The sequence below is a fragment of the Lichenostomus cassidix genome, chromosome 7, assembly GCF_008360975.1.
Source record: "Lichenostomus cassidix isolate B80296 chromosome 7, HeHo_3.0, whole genome shotgun sequence".
Classification (NCBI taxonomy): domain Eukaryota; kingdom Metazoa; phylum Chordata; class Aves; order Passeriformes; family Meliphagidae; genus Lichenostomus; species Lichenostomus cassidix.
In genome coordinates this window covers 30,230,903-30,252,475 of record NC_139488.1, presented here as the reverse complement: position 1 = coordinate 30,252,475, position 21,573 = coordinate 30,230,903, and the positions used below count along the sequence as shown (strand labels likewise).

Below are 21,573 nucleotides of genomic sequence, written 5' to 3'. Positions count from 1 at the left end.
TAATTCGTAAACACTTCATTAGACAAAGATTTGTCTAGCACCTCCTGCTCATTAGATCAGAAAGCATTCTCTATTTTAATTAGCATGACATTTTCTGTAATCAATTTGATGAAATGCCATCTGCAGCTCTAACAATACTGCATACAGCAAAGGCTGATTGACATATGTGTTGACTGCAAGGTATCAACTTTCCTGTATATTTCTATTTAGAAAAAAAGTTAAACATAAGGAAGAGGAGGACTCTGACTTGCTGAGGCTGCTGTTTGTGCTGCGAAGCAGAATTTTACCTAAACAACCCAAAATTTAGTAAATATTTTCAGTGGGAAAACAAGCATTAGCAATCTTCAGGTTAACACTGTCAGCAATTTCAGGAGACTACCCTGAGGCCTCCTTATTCTAGAGATTATGGAGCAGATTTTCAGCATTGCCTGAATTATTTCCATCTCTTTCCTTCACTTTTTAGACACTACTTGCTCTCTCAAGACTGCTTGATAAATTGCCTTAATATCCGATGGTTTCTATGCACAGAACTGCCTGAGTTCTGATCTCCTTTGGGCAATTAGCTTAGGCTAAGATTTACAGTGCTCTGTGCAAATAACCAGCAATTAGCAGTCTGTGTACCTTCTTTAGAAACCCTTTTTTTTTCACCAAACTGTTCAATATCAGTATTACACCACTTTTTAGCCAGGTCCTAGCAAGCTGGACTTGTTCTGAGGCCATCAGAATTGATTGATCCACACAAGTTTATCTCAGGAGTTATCATGAAATAATCCTTATTATAAATATCTAGAAAATAGTCTACCAAACCACTCTTGTTTGGCAAACAAAATGTACATTAACAGTACCATGAATTTAGTAACAATCAGGTTTTTTTATACCTAAAGGAATGCTGGTGATTCTGTTGCTTCTTGTGAATGGCTGCAGCTGCAGGGATTATTCACATTTATCTCAGTGACCATGATGGCAGTGTAGGTTTACAGACCAGGCAGATTTTAGTTTTATAATAAGCTTGGATTGCCATCATGACTATTAGAGGCTGAAGAAAAACACAGTGTGTATTCATAGATGAAAACTCATTGCTTAAAACCTCTGAGAATGGAATAAACCAATATTCAATTAAATAAAGCCACTGTAGAGTCACAAGTCTTGCTTGGCTAAGATGAAACATAAACATAATAGTGGAAGCTCATATTCAAGTAATCTTTTAAATCCTGTGGCTTTAGTGAGCCTGTGATGTTTCTCTAAATTTTCATGAATTCTCACAGTTCACCCAGGGCAGGATTCCAGCTTTTATTCCTTGTCAAGGAAGTTCCACTTTTCCTGAAGCTGTTGGAACTCTCCAAGTATAACACAGATGACTCTCAGTACTTAGCTGATTGGTCATACCTCATAGCTCTATTGGCCTGGGATCTCTTATAAAATATCCTGGCTCCAGAGACCTACAGAAATCACAAAACACATCACCTTTTTCATTCACATGAAGGACACAACTCCCTTTCTTTAGACTTGCAGCTGAAATATGCAGATAAACATGTGTCAACAGCTTAAGGCACACAGGGAGACTCTTGGAGTTACTCCACGGGAGAAAAAATATAAATAATGTGATAAGCAGCCTGGAGCTTTTTGTGTCATGTGCAGGTCTAAATATGCAAATACCATCAATAAAACAAGAAAACTTCCAGCTAATAAAAGCTGGATCAATATTGATGTGAAAGGGAATAGAACACCAGACTAAAAATCGAGAGACTTGAAAGTATGTGGTAGCTTGTCCTTTCAACCCAGCCTGTGTAATTTAAATAACTGGATGAGTTGCCTAATTTCCCTGATATGTGAAACTAGAGTTTCTACTCTTCAAACAAACCACCACCATTCAATGGCCTGCTGTCAGAAAGCTAAATCCTTAAGAGCCATAAAGACACTGGGCCAAAGTCTTACACTAGAACAATTCAGGGAATGATTTGCAGTGCTGGGGATGTATTTAAAGATGGAAGTTAGTCCACTTTCCCCCTAAACAATACAGGATTTTTCATTAGAATTTACAATAGCCTAGATTTTTTGCTTTGTTCATGTGATGCCATGTGTAACTGTGAGTGCTGCAAAGGAATTCTGTAGCATTTAAGGCATGGTAGTGTGTCGTCAGTTCAATAAATGGGGGCAAATTCAATAAATGGAGGTAAAGAAATCATTGCAAAATTGATGTGGGTCAAGCTGCTTGTCAAGTATGAAAAGTTTGGCATTGATTTCTCTTCATTTTATGATAGTTTGCCTGTACTTTGACATTCCCTGGAACAATTTGTATTCCACCAGGCACGGTATGGAGCTGCATTTCCTGCCAACTCATACCCTGATCTTGAGTAAAACCTTTACCAGCTTTGAACCTAAACCAGGAGCAATAGTCTTAGTAAAGCTACTTATAAGAAATGCTGGTTTTATTTTAAAAAATACTTGAGATTATCATGATGCTGTATTTATGTAACAGTTGTGTCACTGAGGGCTGTATTTATATTATTCATATATACATCCAAACTGTGATTTAAAATATATGGATTAATCACTTCAACAGAACGCATATTCCATGTTCTGTTCCTAGAGATAGAGCAGATGATGAAAACAGTTATTTTAAAAAACATACACTAGCATAAGAATTAGGGCATTTAGCCCCACAATGAAAAAATAAATTAGTGTTGGTTCTGCAGCTAAGACGATTCTGTAAGAGATGTTGCTGACTCAGGTGAATTTATTATGCTGTGACAGTCCCAGAAGAATTTTGGTTTAGAGTTTGTTTTCATGTAATATTTTATTTAATGTTGCATTCTTTGTGAAAACCAAATAAATAGAGCCTGTTGAGGATCAAGTTGTCCTGCAGAGGTGTGTGTGTTCACTAGGCAACCTCCTTCAGAGTCAGCTTTAGAAATCAGGTCAAAATCAAGGTTCAAAATCAAGGTGGAATCAATTCTTCCCAAAGATAGTTGTGTATAATAACCCTGTCTACCTCTTTATTTTTTTTAGTGATACTGTTTTTCATACTCCTAATGTTTTTTCCCAGTAATTCTGTTTAATGTAAGCTTTGGATGTCATAAAATAAATCAAATACCTTAAAAGAAAACCTAATATACAGTTTCAGCACAGTTGCCTCTATCAAATGTAACACTCTCAAATTTGTTTAACAAGATCTATGCTCTGTAAAGTGCCATCAGGTAATAATTATACTGCCAGCCACTATTTTTGTGGGAAGAATCCTGGATTTATTGTACCATTGTTTTTTTTGGGACTGAGGTGAGGACAACTTACGTACAGACCCTTGGTTATCTGTCTTCACCTTTTAGTAAAACAGAAAAAACGAATCAGTTATTCAATGCTCTAGACTTGCCAAACTTGTCAGAAATTTGAGAACTGCTACAATTAGGACATTTTCAATGTTTTTTTTTAAGACTGTTTTTGTGAGCATCACCCAGGGCTGGTGACTCAATAACACATCTTCTTCACAGAGGTTTCCTCACGTTCTCCTCTGCTTTAGACAGAATGCTTTCTATTCTGGTGATGTCCTCAGATCAATACTGTGGCTCCTCAGTGCTGCAGTCTGTGCCCAGCTGAGAGCTTTTCACATGATACTACTCTTTGTTTGGAATTAAATGAGACTTTCCTTGAAGTAAGACCTGCACTTCTCTGAATGGCTTTGTGCAGTGTCAGAGATCCCTGACCCTCTTGGTGGTGAAGGAACCAAGATAATAAACAAAACAAATCAGTCAACTGTGCAAATGGATGATGCTAAGGACTAGGTGTTGTTTTCTTTTCTAGGCTTTTTGGCTCTAGGTGACAAAAATTTCCAAACAGATGTATGTTTATGGCTCTTATTTACATGTGAGCCATCAATGGGAAAAAATCATCATCATGTGGTGTGGCCGCCAACTATCACATTATCCAGCCTGACAAAATATTATTAGGAGTGAGACTTCCATATCAATTACTGTGATTACTTTTGAAGACTGTTATGCTCTGTGTTTGCATGGGATTTTGATACAATCTTTTACCTGAGAACCTCCATACATTTTGCAAGCATTGGTTTGATTTATGCACTTCAGGAGTTCAAGTTCAGAGGGAGCTTATTTATTGATAATTTATTGATGGAATAAATTTTCTTCTAATTTTAGAACAAAGGCTTTAATTCATGTCATTCACAGTATTTGCTATTCCAAATGTTGTTTCACATTGTGTGTAGGAGTTGCAAGAAGAGCCTTAGCACTCTGTATTTTATGCTTGGTCCTGTCAGGAATTTTAAGGGAAATTTTTTTGTTTGAGTGAATTGGTTTTGATATGATTAGTTAATGAGGCACAGTGCTATCAATCCTGTTGGCCAAATGACATGTAGAAGAGTAGATAAATGAGAAGGAGTAACACTGTATTTTTTGGATGAGGGCAATGTTTTGGTGTCACCCATGGGGTCAAAATGCACTTTTTGCAGCTCTGCTGCTCGGTGCCTCTGGGTTACATGTGCCATTTCTCACATCATGGTTTAATCAGAACTAGGGACAGCTCTTCAGGCAGAAAACTTTATTTTTTGTGTAATACTTAGCACCATGATCAGTGTCATTGGAGATTTTCAGTGCTGGGGTTCCTAAAAGGATACATGCAAAATAGCCTGAAGGAAGCTGCAGAAACTATCATGTTCTGCAATTAGTAACCTGAAACCAAATAACTGTCTACCAAGTGCTGTTTCTTTTTACTCAAAACAAATATTCCAAATCTTTTTTCTTTAGAAGAAGCTGCTGTTAATTCCACAGTTCTTAATCCATTTTGCCTTCCTAAACAGCAGCTCTAATAATCCTGTCCTGAACTCCATCAATCCCAGCCAAGGTCCTAAAGTAGCTTAGTAAGCTCTTCAAATGAGGCTTCATTAATTTTACACAACATACCAGAGGACATTCACTGGTGCTGTATGTCTTGAGTTCCTGTGGAGTCAATTAAAACATTTTTCTGAATAAGCAAAGCATTTTTTTTTATGATAGCTTAACCTTTTTCTCCAGACATGTTTACTTCCCACTTGATAAAATTCAGGGATCTGTAATGAATTTCTCAGATGTCACTGAGGATTAGTAAAGTTCTTTTGTGTTTCCTTTAGGCTTAATTTAGAATTTGTCTTATTATTTCACATTGTTGTAATAAAATAGTTTAATTTCATTAAGTATGAATCTCTTACGTGGGTTTTAAATAATCTGAAAGAATCAGCACTCAATCTATTCAATCTCTTGCTAGAAGTAGAAGGAATTTGGAACCTTTTTCTTAAAATCAAGACTGATGTATTAATTGTGTATTTCTTGGTAATTCTGCAGGTTTTGCTGCAAGCAGATATAAAGTATTTTTCTTAGAATCACAATTAATTTCAGATTCCTTTTTTTTCCTTGAGGTGTGTTAGATTATTTTTCTCAAAAGAAGTGATAAATCAAGTGAGTGGAAGAAGGAAAAAGTCGCAACAGTTCATCCCACAGTGTTTTAGATGTTTTACAAGTGGACCTACTTAGCTTTAACCCTCCTTTGCTAACATTCAATTAGCATGAAAATTCATTTTTCTGTGGCCCAGCAGGAATCACACAGAATGTGGACTGTCTTAAAATAGTCATAACTGTCTGATGACATAATCCATTCACCAGAAATACAGTACTGGAGTTTTGCTGGAATCACTTCTAAGGAGACATGTGAATAAGATGTCCAGCAAAAGCTTGGGTTTGGTTTTTTAATTTTGCAAAATTTTACTTTGGTGTGTGTCCAAAATATATATGTATTGAGTGAGGTGAGCATGCTACAGGGAATAAACTGGTAATTATGAAGCTTAAAAGGCAAATCAACAAAACTTCTGCCTTGTTTGTGTGTTGTAATAAAGTTGCTCTAATTAATTGAACATGCTGGTTTTCTCTACAGATGTATTAAATGCTCAGTGTGTTTACTAACTGTTTATTTCTTTGTCATTGCAGATACAGCAGTGGTGTATAAAACCAGGAATGGTCATGTTGTTGAACTGAATGTAGAAACAAATACAACTACATTATTATTGGAAAATACAACTTTTGTGAGTAATTTATATTATCTACTTATTTCTTAGTGGAAATCTGCTAAGATTTTTTCCTTCAACAAGAGAGAGAGAAAAGAATATATAAAAGTTAGAGGAGATATGTTCATAACCTAGTCTGAATTGCATATAAATGAAAAATAGAATCCATTCCTCTGTCAGTGGATAATTTTGGAATGAAGTGATTGGTAGTTTTATTCAACGTACGTGTCAATAACTAAGGTGTTGGAGGATTTGCTGTTGGTTGTGCTTTGCTTGGACCATCTGAAGGATCCTGCTTGGCATATTTGCTAGGTAACCTACCTTATGTCTATTAGAGTAAGATATTTCCTAAAGGATGGGAATGCTTCTTAAATGTTGAGAGTCTGTCACTGTTAGAAAAGCAGAAAAACATTCAAAATTCATAGGAATATTTTCCTTAAGGGAATTAAATATGCAAAGGAAAATGTATTTCCTAGTCATGTTAATCTCTGGTTTAGTTGTTTCCATGTGATTTAATGGCAGGCTAGATGATTGGGGATTATTCCTCTTGACCAGTAAAGGGGATGCACATGAATGGTTTCTGACTAGCAGTAATTGCTAAGAAGTACTTTAATACTTTAGTCTGCACTTTCTTTTGCTTTGCTTGGCACTGTTATTCTCAGGGATACCACTCACATTCCACCCTGTAATTCTCATTTATCAGGGTTTTGCAGCGTAATCGTGTGGCTTGTCAATCTTTCCTCATAAATACTCCATGCAGACCACTGGCTGTTATTGTTAATCTCTGTACTTTTAATTTAATAAAATCTTTCACACCTGCAGACTCAAAAGGATGATTCATTTTTCATCAGTGGTCTTTGGCAAAGGCTGATTTTATTCCTGGACTGTTCCTGGCCTTTGCTGATAGAGATTCCTCTTTCCTAAGCACAAAACCTCAGGTGACCTTTACTTCTAACTCCTCAAACAAAGGAGGAGAGTAGAAGTTCAGGAGAAAGAACTTGATGCTGATTTCCTAGGACAGTGTAAAGATGGAGGAGAGTGGAGGAGAGAATTATATTTTATGGGTGTGTGGTTCCCTTTCTGTGAGCTGCACCCTTCCATGTGGTGGGATGGCCTCAGGGTACCTCTTAGCCCAAAAACGGCTGTCAGACACAGTTAGAAGTGAGTGGAAAGGTGGATTTCTGTGAAGTACAAACCCTAAAGTATTCAGAAGCACTTTCCCTCTTACCCACTGATGCAAGGGTGTGTGAGCACTTGCGTGGCCAGTCAGAGCATTAGCTGTGTTGCCTTTAGTGCATAACTCAAACACAAGCAGCTGCTTGGGCATCCCTGCCTGTAAAACGTGACTTTAATGACAAGACTTCAGTCTCCTCACAGATGAATTCCTGCACTTTGTTTGGCTGGTGCTGCAGAGTGTGGTGCCAGCCTGCCAGGCTATTCAGGCCACTGTGCCACTGTGCCAGCCTTGCCATGTGACGATGGCTTGGGAGGCACAGGCTGCTTCACACTGCGAGTGTCACCTCTTTTTGCAGAGTTGTTCTCCTCTGGGCTTTTTATGGAACTGATTTATCCTTCATTCACACAAACACAGTGAGCTCTAGATGCTAGATATCTACTATTAATTAGAAATGTGAGAAACTGATGCAAAATATTTCATATTCAAGCAACCATTTAACAATTTTGGGTGGAACAGAGAAAAATAAAAACCTAAGTGTATTTTTTTTCCTGCAGAGTTCCTCTCTTTACACAGCCAAAAGTTGAATGTTATACTTAAATAAAGTCAATTCCAGCAATTATTATTCATATGGAGGAAGTATAACAAAAAGCTGAAAGCAGAGCAGAAGGCTCAGCAAGTTTGTTGGTGTATGTTTGGAAGAGAACAGTGAGTTGGGAATGTTCTGTGCAGAGCTGTCTGTTGACACGGTGGCCAAAAATCCTAACAGGATAATGTTACTGAGGCAGGCTGACATCAAAAGCTGTCCTGTTCTTCTAAGCTCCACTGTCCCCAAATTCACACTGCTGAATGTAATCTTCCAAAGTTAGACACCTGGATCATTAATCAAACATCTTCCTCGCTCAATGTCACATCTGCTTCATCACTGGTGCATAATTAGAATGGTGGTGGTGTAATGACTCTGCAGAGATGTCTTGGATTAATAAAAAATACAGCAGAGATCTGACATAGGCAGTGGCAATGTGAGGTCCTTCATTCTTCCTCATCAAAGGGTTTTGGTCATGGAAGAGTTATTTTTTGATGGCAGTCATTAGCCTGATTTCAGCCTGCATTTGCTCTCCTGTTTTCCTCTACTCAAGCAGCCACAGAAATGGCAGGGTTTTCTTAGTAATGTTGATAATTGTCCATGGAAAATTGAACTGCTGTGATAAACTCCTTGTGCAGAGGCAAGGGGCGAGTAATGACTCTTTGTCACCCCTGATTGGGCTGTTTGAGTCAGCAGCTCAGAGGAGATTTTCTTTTTCTTTTCCCTTACTGCTAAGCCCCTGAAGCAGTCTTCCACTGGGCACACATCACTGGCTCCTCTTTTGCATCTGAGAAACTGCCACCCTCCTGCAAAGCACACATCTTTTATCCTTGTGTTGCTTATTGTATACAGGTATACCTACTGAGGATCTGCTATGCTCACTAAATAGGTGAATCATCAAGAAATCAGATTGCAGATTTAAAAAAAAAAAAAAAGTTACATTTATATATATATATATAAAGATTTAAAAAACCCACAAACCTTTAAAATCACCTTTAATAATAGTCATGCACCTGGAAAGAAGAAAAGCTAGTGTTTCGTCATTCTAGGATGCCCACTTACATAGGGGAAGTATTTATCCTAAATTCCCGAATTAAAGTTTTATTTTCCAGTTTTATTTAGAAGTAGAAGAAATTCTTGCACTTCATTTGTCCTTCTGGAATGGAATCCTTTTCTATAATCAATCTTTTAGCAAAACGATCTGGCCTTTATATAATTGAACTATCAGCAAAGCAATGTTATGGGTAACAAATACAGTGCCATAAGTGAAAAGGGTAGCTTGTAAAGCACACAGAATATCTATTAACATCTCTGGATATTATTATTAAGGATATTTTCCAGTACATATTGTCCTCTGACTGTACCCATGTAGTGCCTCCTGTTTCAGCAGTCTAATAAACAGTTAATATCCTTAGCCAGCAGCATATAAATGTTCACAGCTGGAAGCTGGGCAAGTCTCCTATGAAGAGGAGCCAGAAAAAGCTCTAGACATTAATCACTGTGTGGCATCCTGATGTTTGAGATGCTGCCTCGATATGTGTACAATATGTTCTCTATCATTTGCCTGGGCTGCCTATCACCCTGATCCTCAGTGACAAGCCTACCAGTTCTCCAGCATTTAGCAATACTTTATTACTCATTACAGTTCCAAAATCAGTGGCATTATGCCACATTTAGCTAAGAAATTTCAGCGTTTAACAAGGATTTTATTTAATGCTGTTGGCATCAACTGTTGCATAAGGACAGTCAGAACAGCTTACCAGTTCACACTCCAGCTGCAAGCTGGAGAGAAGAGCATGGACAACCTCATGGATTCTTTTGCTCAGGGAAAGTTGTCCATCTGGTTCTTACTATACTTCTAGCTGAAGTCTGTTTTACAATCCTTAAACAGAAAACAAAATGGAAAGCAAACACGAAGAGGATAGAAAATGTGTGTAGGGACTGTTTGTTCTGGTGTGGAACTTTCCAAATGTGTTGAATCCTCTGAAAGGAACCCACACAAGTTTTGCCTTCATTTCTCCCTCTTAAAAGAGCTGCAATAATTATGGAAGTGATAAGACTTTTGTTAACCCCAAAGTTCACTGCTTTGGTGGTGCATGTGTGCAAAATTATTTGGATACTATTTATGTGCTTTAACAAACACTCCAGGATCCTCTGGCAGGGAATGTTCATAAACAGCTCTACTTGTTCTCTTCCTTTTGATACTTTTTTTCTTTTGTTTTGTGCTCCTCACCACCACACATCACCTTCCCCTTTTGACAGGAAACTCAGTGCAGCACCATAATGCAATTATAGTTCCTTTGTTGATTAATGTAGATTTAATTGCAAGAGTAGTTTACATGCTTATATTTTAAAAACCTTGCATAAGAGTTTAATGAAAAGGTGAATAATAGTAAATACATTAAATAACATTATATAACCAGATAAATATTAATAGGTGTTGCAGCACTGGACATTTTAATGACCAACACATGCTTTAAATAGGTGGCTATGAATATTGTAACATTCTCTCTGCTCTCCCATGTGCCTCTAAATGTCCAATAACCTCCTCAGCAGAGCCTTTGCAGTAGAGGGGTTTTATGAATTTATAGTTGCAGTACACCCCTGAGCATTAAGGTGGGAAACTGTGACAGATGGAAGGGTTTGCAGTCACTGTGGTTTGGTGATGGCCATTGGTTTTTGCCCAAGTGAAGGAGATTTCAACATACAAAATGCAATGTTGTTACCTTATGGTAGCTCTGTGTGGGATTTCTATAAATAATACACCTGGTAGGATTGCTCCTTGATATATAAAACAGTTAAGGGTTAACTATGTCACTATTCCTGGGAAATGTGGGGGGAAAAACTCCAGGGATTGAGTGGTTAGAGGTTATAGTCTAGCAGGGCCATGGTGCAAGGCTCACGCTTGGCTCGTGGCTATTTTTAGGTCCTACAGTTTCAGGCACATTTGGGGAATTTGGTTTGTGTTTTTAAGAACCATCCATCCATAGCATAGAGGTCACCTTAGATCATGTTTTAAGGACCATTGTCTCTTAAACTGGGCAGGAAACCTGAGGGTTAACAGTTCCACCACTTGGCATTGCAGTATTTTTGGGTCTAGATTAAATGCTCAGGTGACACAAGAAGTACCGCATTAAGAAACGTAACCTTGGAAACCCAAATTTTCCATCATTCCAATTATAGCACATTTTTCTAATTACAACCCATCTTTCTCAGAGGTTCCCTGTTCCACTGCTACAACCCTTGCTCTTCTGCTGGGTTCCACTCTCAGCTGCTCTCTCCATCTTCTTCTTTCAGTCGCATGAGTGGCAAGAAAGGAAAATCCCATTGTTCCCTGGATTGCTGATGCCTCCCAAGGGAACTGTGACATGCCCAATGCCTGCTCCTCTTGCACCTCCTGTAATTCCATCCCATCTGACTCCTCCTGTGCATTGCCATTTGGCCAATGCCTCTCTGATAGTTGAGCTGGATAGCTGTGAATGCTGATGAACTCCCATCCACTGAGATTAACACCATGGAGTTAAAAATCTGATGCAGGTGTAGGTGTGCAGGAGAGAGATGTGTAATCCCCTAGGTAGTAGTGTTGCCACCAAGCTCTAAAGGAATATACCTGAAGGTCTTGAAATATTTCATTCATGATAAATGTAAAAAAAAAAACAAAAAACCAAAAAAAAAAGGAGCTTAAATGTGTGTTAAGGGAGCACTAAACAATAATTGGAGAAGGAGAATAACAGGAGTGTGGAAGATGAAAGTTTCTGGGAAATATAAAGCACAAGAAACTGAAACAGCAGGAGGGGTAAAACTACATAAAAAATCCAATACAACCCCAAAGCCAATAACTAAGTAAACTCTGCAACAGTGAACATTTCTTTTAATCACTTTCAACTGTGATATATTACTTCAGTTAAAACCATCCAACTGAAACTATGTGAAAAGAATACTGTTATAAATACATTCTTGTGTTCTAAATACATTCTTAAAACTCTAGGCTAGACTATATTATAGGTTCCATCTGTCTGCCCTATGCCATATTTTTTAAAGATTACGAATAAGGTGCTGATTTAAATGTTATCGTAGTTAAAATAAAAAAAAAAAAATAGTAAGGCCAGCATTTTATAGTATGTGAAAGATGAAGGGAGTAGCCAATACAGCAGAAGCTCAGCACCAGGATGAAGAAAACAGAAGAAATAACAGGCAGCTGATTCTTAGGGATCCTTGCTGAGGATGCAGAACCTTAACCAAGCCTAAAACTTCTTTCAAACACAATCATAGCAGGTATTCTGTTTACAGGAAAACACACATTACATGCAAAGTGAAAACAGGAAATCAAACCTGAGGATACATTGTTCACTGGAATTTTGTGTTCCATTTTAAGGACCCATATGGAAAGGTGGAAAAAAAAAGCCAATTCTTCTTTCCATGCAAAACTGTGTTTTACCAGTTCTTGAAAGGTGGATGAGAGAAGGAAGCTGGAAAGCTGAAGGACAAAAGCCTGTTTAAATTCTCTGTGTCCTTTTGCCTGGATTTGGCTTTTACTGTTGCAATCTATGGTGGCAATGAGACCATTGGGGTCATCACATCGTGCATCACTGTCAGGAGAAGAATTAAAACTCTTACCGCATGAAGTCTTTCAAAGAAACCTAGAAATAGAATGTTTCATATGGTTAGACCTAATTTTACAGCCAGTGGGGGTTTTGGTCGGGTGAGGAATGAAAGATCAGATATAGGATCATTTATGTATGAAAAAGTGAAATAATGTCAAATGCAGCAATATAGGAAAAATGGATGGCATTCACAGTGGTGTGAATTAAGCAGGGAAGACAGTGTACAAGTGTTAAAAAATCCCACTTTTTTTTGTCCCAGAATTATGCAATAGTGTGAATTTAATCCTTAAATTACAGCAATAATACGATCCTGTTGCTGTAATTTAAGGATTACAGCAATTTCTCTAGTCAAAATGTTTTCTGGTTGCATAGAGCTGATGGTTTTCATAGGGATTTCAACTCTTGATGTGGCTGGGTAGAGGGAAATAAGGAAATTCCCTTGCCTTTTTCGTTGTGTTCTGCATTGCCTCTGTTGGGTTTGGAAGGGGATTGGGGTGTGTTTGGAGTGCAGAAGTTGCATTATCCCAGTCCCTAACTAGCTAAAACTGTGCAGGGATGCTGCAGAGGGAAACCAGCCCTGCTCCTGCATCCCTGGACTGTTCCTAATTAGGCAGCTCTGTTTCTCCCAGTTTCAGAGCTTATTTGTCCAAAGTTACATTTCTTAGAGATCAAGCACAGCAAAACCACAGGGTTAGAGTCACATGGGGCAGCATCAGGTCTGCCTTCCTTAATGAAGGCTAAATTGAAAGCTCCTGACAAAGCAAGAGGCTTGAGGAACTGTGGATATGCAGAACTGTGGAACGACCATCCTCCAGATTTTTGATAACAAGGCACCTGAGGGTTTTTAATTCCCAGTGTGTTTCCAATGTGATGTTTCCCCAGCACTTTCCGTTAAAGTCAAAAATGTGCTCTCCTGAGAAGAGAACAAACCATTGGGGTCAGAGTCTTTGCAAGCTTGTTTTTAATGAATAAATATGTCTAATCCCTGGAGAGAATGTCCCAAGAGATAATCTCCCAGGAGTTTGTGTGGCATCTCACCTCCTACAGCAGGGTCTGAAACTTTCTTTTAAGTCCTCCATCAGCTGTTCTAATCTCCTCAGCCATGGACTCAGGCTTCTGTTGGTTGATGAAATCCCTCAGAAAAGGTTGTGGGGAAAAAATGAATTCTGTCCTTTGTTTTAGTGACTCACAGATCATGAGTTTACTTGCCATGTTAGGCAAGAGGAATGAGTCAGGTGATTAATTTCTTGTTCTTAATATATAAGGTCTTCTGTGCATATAGGTAGGTGGTTTCTGAATTAATTGCCAAAATTGTGCTTGTCTTTACCAAAAAATACCTCCAAAACCAGAACTGTAAGGAAATTATAATCCCTTTAAGTGCCTTTAACTCAACTAATCTCTCTGCAGGTCTGTGTTACTCATAGATTTACATTAAGACAGTCTCTGCTTAAAGATGATAAACTCATAAAAGCAAGTTTGGGCACAGTAGAAATCTGTTCTGGATGCTTTGTAGATACAGAAGGATGGTTTAAGGTGTGTGGTGGTTTTGTTTTTTTTTCTTTATTTCTTAAGACTGCAGATGTGTCTTTTGACATTTGATTCTGTCACGCTGGTGAATCAAACTAATACAGTTTATCTTCAAAAACATTTTCTCCCTTTGATACTTTTGTATAGTTTGATTCTAACTATATTACCTAGGAACCTGAGTTTAATCTGTATATCAAAATATAGCATCTTTTCAGTTTATTGGAATCTTTTTTTCCCTCCAGGTACAACTCCTCAGTTGCTCTGAATTCGTTTGTGACTTCCTGCTTGTGTGCCTTTAAACCCCTGTTGAATTCATTAGTCTAGCAGTGGGATTAGGCTAAACAGAACAAGATGTTTAAGAAATAAAATAGTAGATAGATCTTATTCTACATAGCTATTTTTTTATTTGTTTTCATCTTATGGTTTGTAGTTCTGTTATTTTTTTCTGTCCTACTTTTTCTGTTCTTATCTGAATTTTTCTCTTTTTTATTTTCCTTTCATTCTGCTAATAGATGTCTTGAGATTAATTTAAAATTATTTCCTTCAGTGCCCTTTAAAGCACATTCTTATCTTTCTCATGCATTAGATTCATTTATTTATTTCTGACATCAGCATTGCCCCTTGATTAAATTACAGTCTTGAATTCAATTGGGTGTCATGTATTCTTGGGTGGATCTAAAGCATAATTAGTTTTATAATACTACCTTATGTTTCACTTTGCTCTCTGCTAAGAATTTTCTTTATTTTAAGAAAGACTTTCACTTTGGTGCAAGTTGTTTGGCAAAATGTTTGTATATGTGGTGTTAAAGGAAAAGCAGCAGAGACATAGTGCCTGCCTATTGTTTTTATTGCATATTATCCTTAAGGCTAACCTAGGGATGAATCTCCCTTTTAATTGTTCCAACCAAAGTGGCTTCTTTCATCCTCTGTGAATGAATTGGTTAAAGTTGTTATCCTTGAGCTCAGTGCTTGTAATGATGACAAAAAAACTCATCAGCCTCTTAATTGATACTTAGTGTTGCAGCCAGATTCTTCTGTTGCCATTGTGCTGATACCACTAATTAGACTAAGAATTATTTGAGTCCTTCTTTTGTGAAAATTACATTGGTTTTCTAAACCAAATCTGTCTCATAAATGGGAAGTTCTTAAAAGAGCTGTAGGAAAATTTGGGAAAAGAGATCTTATAATTTCCTATTGCGAATTCACTTTTACTGCTACTTCATTGCAGGTAACCTTCAAAGCATCAAGATACTCTGTTTCACCAGACTTAAGATTTGTTCTTCTTGCATATGATGTTAAACAGGTAAGCCAACCATTCCTAATCACAGAGCCTCTAAATCAAAACTCCCAAAACCTTGTTGTTCTGCATGTTTCATTTGCAATTCCACATGAAGTAATATGATTCGTAATATGTAATATGATACTTGATTTCTCTTCCCAAAACCTTCTGAATTTTGGGATATTTGTTAGGCTGGTAAGGCACTTTTGTTTCTTCCAAATCTGCTGGAAAACAGGTATGCAATGCCTTGGAAAGCCTGAGTATTTCTTCATAACTAATGCTTCTGATTTACATCAAGGGTTAAGTTGGTGTTCATAATTCTTGTGGTTGGATATTTTTTTTTTTCTCAGTCAGAGCCAGACTTACTGCATCTGGATAAGAGGAAATCTTCCTGTCTACCTTTTCCCCCCAGCTGCTAACTGTGAATTATTAAATTTATTGACTATAAAATTAAAATCAATACTAAGCCGCATAACTTAATTGGAGAGTTTCAAATTAGTTTCAGTAGAATCAGGCCAGATTCTTTCTTCATACGTCTTTTGAGTGCAACTTTTTATGAAACTGAGGATTTGCTCATTGTCATGAGTTAGACAACATGGTTGAGTCTAATAACACCCAGATCAAGGAACCACAAGTAACTTATAAACATTTAGTTGATCTCTCCATCTGCTATAAATTGCCACAGATTTCTGAACCTTACTACCTATGTTTTCCCCTTCTTTGTTAAGATTTAGGTGTATAATTGTCCTGCAATGTATTTGATGGGATTTCTGCTTTTGAAGACTGTCAACACTTTGGGTTTTTAAAATTATAATGGTTGTTTGCATACATCAATCTGTGTTCTTTGTAACATACAGTAATACAGCTGGAACAGATTTATTAATCAACAGTTTTATAAATAAGCTAGTGTGTTTCATCTGAGCAGATTGGAGGAAAATAGAGACAAATGCTTCTTCAAGACATTTTGTCACGAAACTGTAATTAGAAACAAGGTTATTTTGATGTTTGGATTAAAAATAAATGTTGAGTTTAACTAAATAGTTGAATATTTATTTTACTGTTGTCAGCGTTTTCTTTAATCTATTTTATGCTTGGAATGGCAAACTTTAATTAAATTTGCAGTTGTTTCAGCACAATTAAGAATATCCTCTATGCATAACGAAACATAAATCTGCATGCAAATAAGCCATCTTTGAATACAAAAGTAATAATTGAATGGATCATTTAAATTATGTTTAATACAAGGAAAAAACCCATTTCACGTGGCGTAGCAGCTGGTTGGGTATAGCTCCATGAAAATATTATGGAAGAAAACTCCTTGGCTAAGGACTTTGAGGTGCTGTAAATTGATTTTTGGAGATCAGGCTCCTTCCATCCCCTTCCCAGCAGTCACAGAACCCAGGCTGGCAGTACTGGCATTGGCCCTGGGGCTGGCTGGTGCTTGCAGCTGTAACACCAGGCTGTGCTGATGGCAGAGGTGCTTTGCTGTGTGTTCTTTGCTGCAGGACTCCAGAATTCTCCATGCCTCTGAAATGCTTTTCACCAGTTTTCCAAGTTTTTTGCTTTTGCTGAGGTCTCCATGGCTCAGCTGTGTGATGTACATCATCTCTCTGTCTGCCTCTCACCATAATTTGGTTGGTTTTGCTGAAAAAGGCTCATTTTGCAAGGCAGCAGATCAGTGATAGGAGCTAATTTGGGAAATGAGCTCAGACATCCTTGCTGAATGTCAGGCCATCCCGATTCTTCTGGGGCAGTGGGAATGCAGCACCAGGGAAACCATTGTGCCTATTGTAGGCAGAGAGGGGACAGTTCTGCAGGGCTGTAGCTTTTTGATTTTCCTTTGAAGGTTGTCAAGGTGTGAGCAAAGAATGTGACACTCTGGGAGACAGGGTATCTAAGCCAGTTGAGATTTCAAGAGGAAAGATTATTTCACTAATGCTTTCAATAAGGACTGTGTTAAAATGACATTTTAAACTTTTCTCACTCTTCTGGCTGTATAATTCACAACTACCAAACCCTGATTTATAGCTTTGATAAGAAAATGGAAATCAGACAGTGTGTGCATGCATTAATGGTAAAGCATGGGGCAGTGGCTTTGCAGAAGAGTGAGAATTGAGGTGCTAAGAAATTCTGTTTCCATTAGGGAACTTCCATGTCTCTCAGGGTTACACCTTGCAACTTGTCCCTGGACTCCAGATGAGATGAAAATAAGCTTTACTGCAGATATCAGTGAGTTTTTGCTCACACATCATGGGCATGTTCTCCCAGAGCTCTTGCTGAGCACAATGGGACACAGAAGGGCAAGTCAAGTGGATGAGATCATTTCCTCTCTCTCCTCACGTGATGAAATCCTTGTGATTTTCTTTTTCTTCCCTACAAACAAACTGTTCTTTCCTCCTCCCTGCTTTCAAATCCCTTTTGAATACCAAATTTCAGGAATTTTTCCTACTTTATTCTCTTTTCTATTAATAAGACATCATTTTCTGTTTTCAGCACAAGATTAAATATGTGTGAGTTTTTTTAGCTCTTGGTTCAGAAATGTGCTTAAAAACAGATTAAAGTTCAGCTCTAGTTTAGAAGCATAAGCATTTATACACTCTCTAAAAAAGGAAATCTTTTCTTGAGTTAGGATTTCAAACTGTAATCCTTTTTAACTAGAGAATTTTAATAAAATAATATATTTAGCTTAAAAGAAATAGGTTTTAACACTTCCTATGGTAAGCTCAGGGTGAAGAATAACCCAATCTTCTTCTTGGATTGAAAAGGAAGGAGAAAAAGAAAGGAGAAAAATAATTTTAGATCTAAATGTCACTCATCCAGTAGAAATAGTTCAAAAGTGTATTGAATACTTTCATTTTAATGTGTTGAAGTAAAGAAAGGAGTCCAACATAACGTTTGAGGCAAAGAACCCCCAAGTTCCCTTCTGCTGTTTGCTGATTCTTGTCATCACTTTGCTGCTATAATATCTATTTTTAGAGGATAATGACAGGGAGCACTGACCACAGCCTGCAGCAAATGAAGGACAAACAAATGACATTCTCATCAAGCTTTTAGAGATTGCCTCTGATACTGACTGACTTGAGTGCACTGAAAGCATCTCCAGGAGTTTGTCTGCAAATTAGGAGAATCCATGAGGGGAAGAACTCAATGAAGTCTTAAATTATGATTATGTGTTCTGCATTGGAAGATTATCATTCTTCCAAGTAGATGGAAACTAAGTGCTCAATTGTCAGTAAATGTCTTGCTCAGTCAAATTAATTAGTGGATTTTTGTTCTGAAGAAGTTAAAAGGTAAAGAAATTGCCTTGCATTATGTCTTATTTTTGATCACAGCTCTGTTTTTAATGTGTGCAGGCGTTTTCAAGAGATTTTATACAGTGCTTATGGAAGTCTGACTGTGAGGAGCATTATCTGCAGTGCCAGCTAAGGGTTGAAAACATACATAACGAAGATGAGATGAAATCTGTCATCTAGCACATGGAAACAGCATTTCCTCAACAAGATTATTTCACACAAAAGAATAACAAAAGACTTTTTTTAAACCAGCAGCGATCTGGCCAACAATATTTCATGTAGCGCTGTCTGTGAAGTAAAGATCTGATATAAAATTCATGCTATCACCTTTTTCCTCCAGAAATGCATGCTGCTTTAGATAAACCTGGTTTTGATGTGTATTTCTGTAGGTCCTCAGGGTAATCTTTCATCTCTCATTTGTTCATTTTGAGATGAGACCAGAAGCAAATCATGCATGTGCACACTCCTGAACTTAGGAGATCGTAAATAAAAGTCTGATCCAGACATGACTTCCCCATTCATCTTTATCTCTTGTCAAGAACATGAAAGATCAATTTTTATCAGCTTTAGGGCAGCAAGAAAGAAAATAAGAAGGGATTTTTAAGTGAGATCCACCCCCGAAATTTGAACTTACTTCTTGCAAATAGTTTTTGTGATGTATTTTATTCCCCTCTTAGTTATGACAAGTCTGGGTGCTTAAAAGGTCAGATATTGAGCAGTTCATGGAAGTAGGCTGCTCAAGTTTTTGCCTTTTAAAGGCTGTTGTTTTACTTTGAGTTGAAGTTTCAGATGGACAGCTTAGAGTCTGGTAATAGAACAGCTGGGCTGTAGGTTATCTTGGCATGCTGCTCTTCTTTTTCATATATTTGACTTTGTTTTATAGAGCTCCACAGATATGCAAGGCATTTTAAAGATATTAAAAAGCCAAGGTCTTTGCCTGAGGAGATGATGTGCTTTGTAGTAAAATCTGGCAAAATGAACTTTATGACACTACATACTATCATGAATTATCCCTTAGTAGTGAGTGTTCTTGTGAATACATAATGTCCCCGTTCTATACAGGATTTTATCTAAATTAGGTGCCAAAACACAATAGCCACCAGTCCCCATAAATGGAAGATGGGGAAAATAGGGAGTGTATTTTATGGTGAGAATCATGGACATTGATGTTTGTTTAGTGTTTGTGTGATAAATGCTCTTCACCTTTCATTCCTGTTGAGCTGCAGTTCTGTAAGTCCTCACAGTCCATCAGAGAGGTTACTGCCTCCCCACATAGCAGAAGGAGCAGAGTTAAGCCTGGAGGATCTGCACAGATCTGCAATATTGTGTACAAGTTATTGATGTATTTGTGATGGGATGTTGCTCTCTGCCAGGGTGTCACCATGATGCCCTACAGGACAGGGCTGCAACAGGCACAGTTTCTTCCTCTAAAAAAAAATTTGAACTAAAAAGGTGGGAAACTGGAGTACTATTTGGATGCTTCCACTGTTTCTTTAAGCCTAATATGGTGACTGTCATGTCCCATGAGTCCCTATGCATCCACTTGCTGTTTCTCATAAGGGATGTGTTGATTTCTATATGCAATTTCAGCCTAGTATAGCAGTTAAAGAAAAAAAAGTTAAAAAACCCCCAACTTTTCATAATAAACCACGAGACAAGATGCTGCTACTTTTCAAGCAACTCACTGAGTATTTATCTTCCATTTATACTTACTTTTCTTACATTTACTTTTCTTACATTTCTTACATTTATACTTACTGCTCAACCTCAAGTTTTAAAAGTAAGCAATTCTAATTTAGGTAGAAGATGGCTTTTTCCCCGTGTTCAGAGTTGCCAGAGTTGAAAAATCAGAATTCATGTTTCAGGTTCTTGTTCAAAGCCAGTATTGAAAAAGATTGTACTTTGCTGTTGTTCAGTCAAAATGGACTCTAGGGCATTTAGCTTTTCAAACAAAATGTTTATTGACAGAAGAAGTATTTCTTTTCAATAGTATTGTCATTCCTATCAAGTATGAATTCTGTTATTTCAGGAGGACCTAGGTGGTGTCCAGCTGAGTTTCTGAGATCCAGCAGCTTAGAAACTCTGATTTTCACGTGGTGGCATTCCTATATCACATAATAATCCATGGGGACTGGAATCCCACTGTGCTAATGCTATAGAAACAGGCAATATTGCACTACTTAAGTCAGCAGTTCCCCTGATCTATGGACAATTTATTTTATATAGCATAAGTTCTACCTTCTGCTGTGAAACTGCCAACTCTGACATCCCCCCTGTTCCTCTCCTGTGCATGGATAATATGCAGAAATGACCCAGAAATGTCCATTGTGAGTGAAGAATTTGTCTGTCACAGCCCATGGACAGAAAAACCGTGCATTTAAAAGGTGTTGGGGTGTTCTTTGTTGTTTTGGTTTTAATTCCATGTATCTCTTGTATGTGCTAGAAATAGTGTGCAACTGAAAATCAGTTATACAGTAATATTGTTTGGGGGTTTTAGAGGATGGGGTACTAATGATATTTTTATCAAATATGTGTGATGATAAGTCTTCCTCAGCAGTGCTGAATGGAAAAAAAATAAGGGGCTGATTTGATAAAATGAAAACAGCCAAGGACAGCCTGAATAAATACCAGGGGAAGGACTATTGGGAATCCTAATTGGGACTGTATTAGTAGCTGTGAAAGGCTGGAAAAGCTGAAAAGAGCTTTAATTTGGATTGAGATCTACCAGAGTTCACCACAAACTGAAGTCAACTGATGCACCCACCTGCTTTTAACAATTCCTTATTCTGTGCTCCCAAGAAATAATAATTCCCTTCCTCTCTACCAAAAGAATATGGGCTAAAATAATATTTTATCCAGCTTTCAGTGTTGACAGGTTTTACCCTGAGCATGAATCATTGTTCCTTCAATGCTACTCTTATTGATTTCTCAAATACAAGAGCTGGCTCACATCAAATACTGGGAATAAACCACTTCTGAGGAGCCAAATCCCTTCCTGGGTCTGCCTGTCCTGTTATGTTAAAACATTTCACTGAAAATACCGTGTAGATTTTATATGGTGCAG

At 37.6% G+C, this 21,573-nt stretch overlaps 1 protein-coding gene across 2 annotated transcripts in view; it reads left to right on the top strand.

Moving 5' to 3' along the window:
- Positions 1-21,573, top strand: part of DPP10 (dipeptidyl peptidase like 10) — a 415,449-nt gene that overhangs the window by 291,151 nt on the left and 102,725 nt on the right. For both annotated transcript variants that reach the window (XM_085067064.1, XM_085067063.1), the window contains exons 4-5: positions 5,970-6,064; positions 15,166-15,240. In XM_085067064.1, the coding sequence (XP_084923190.1) occupies positions 5,970-6,064; positions 15,166-15,240 (170 nt within the window). The remainder of the gene's footprint in view (positions 1-5,969; positions 6,065-15,165; positions 15,241-21,573) is intronic.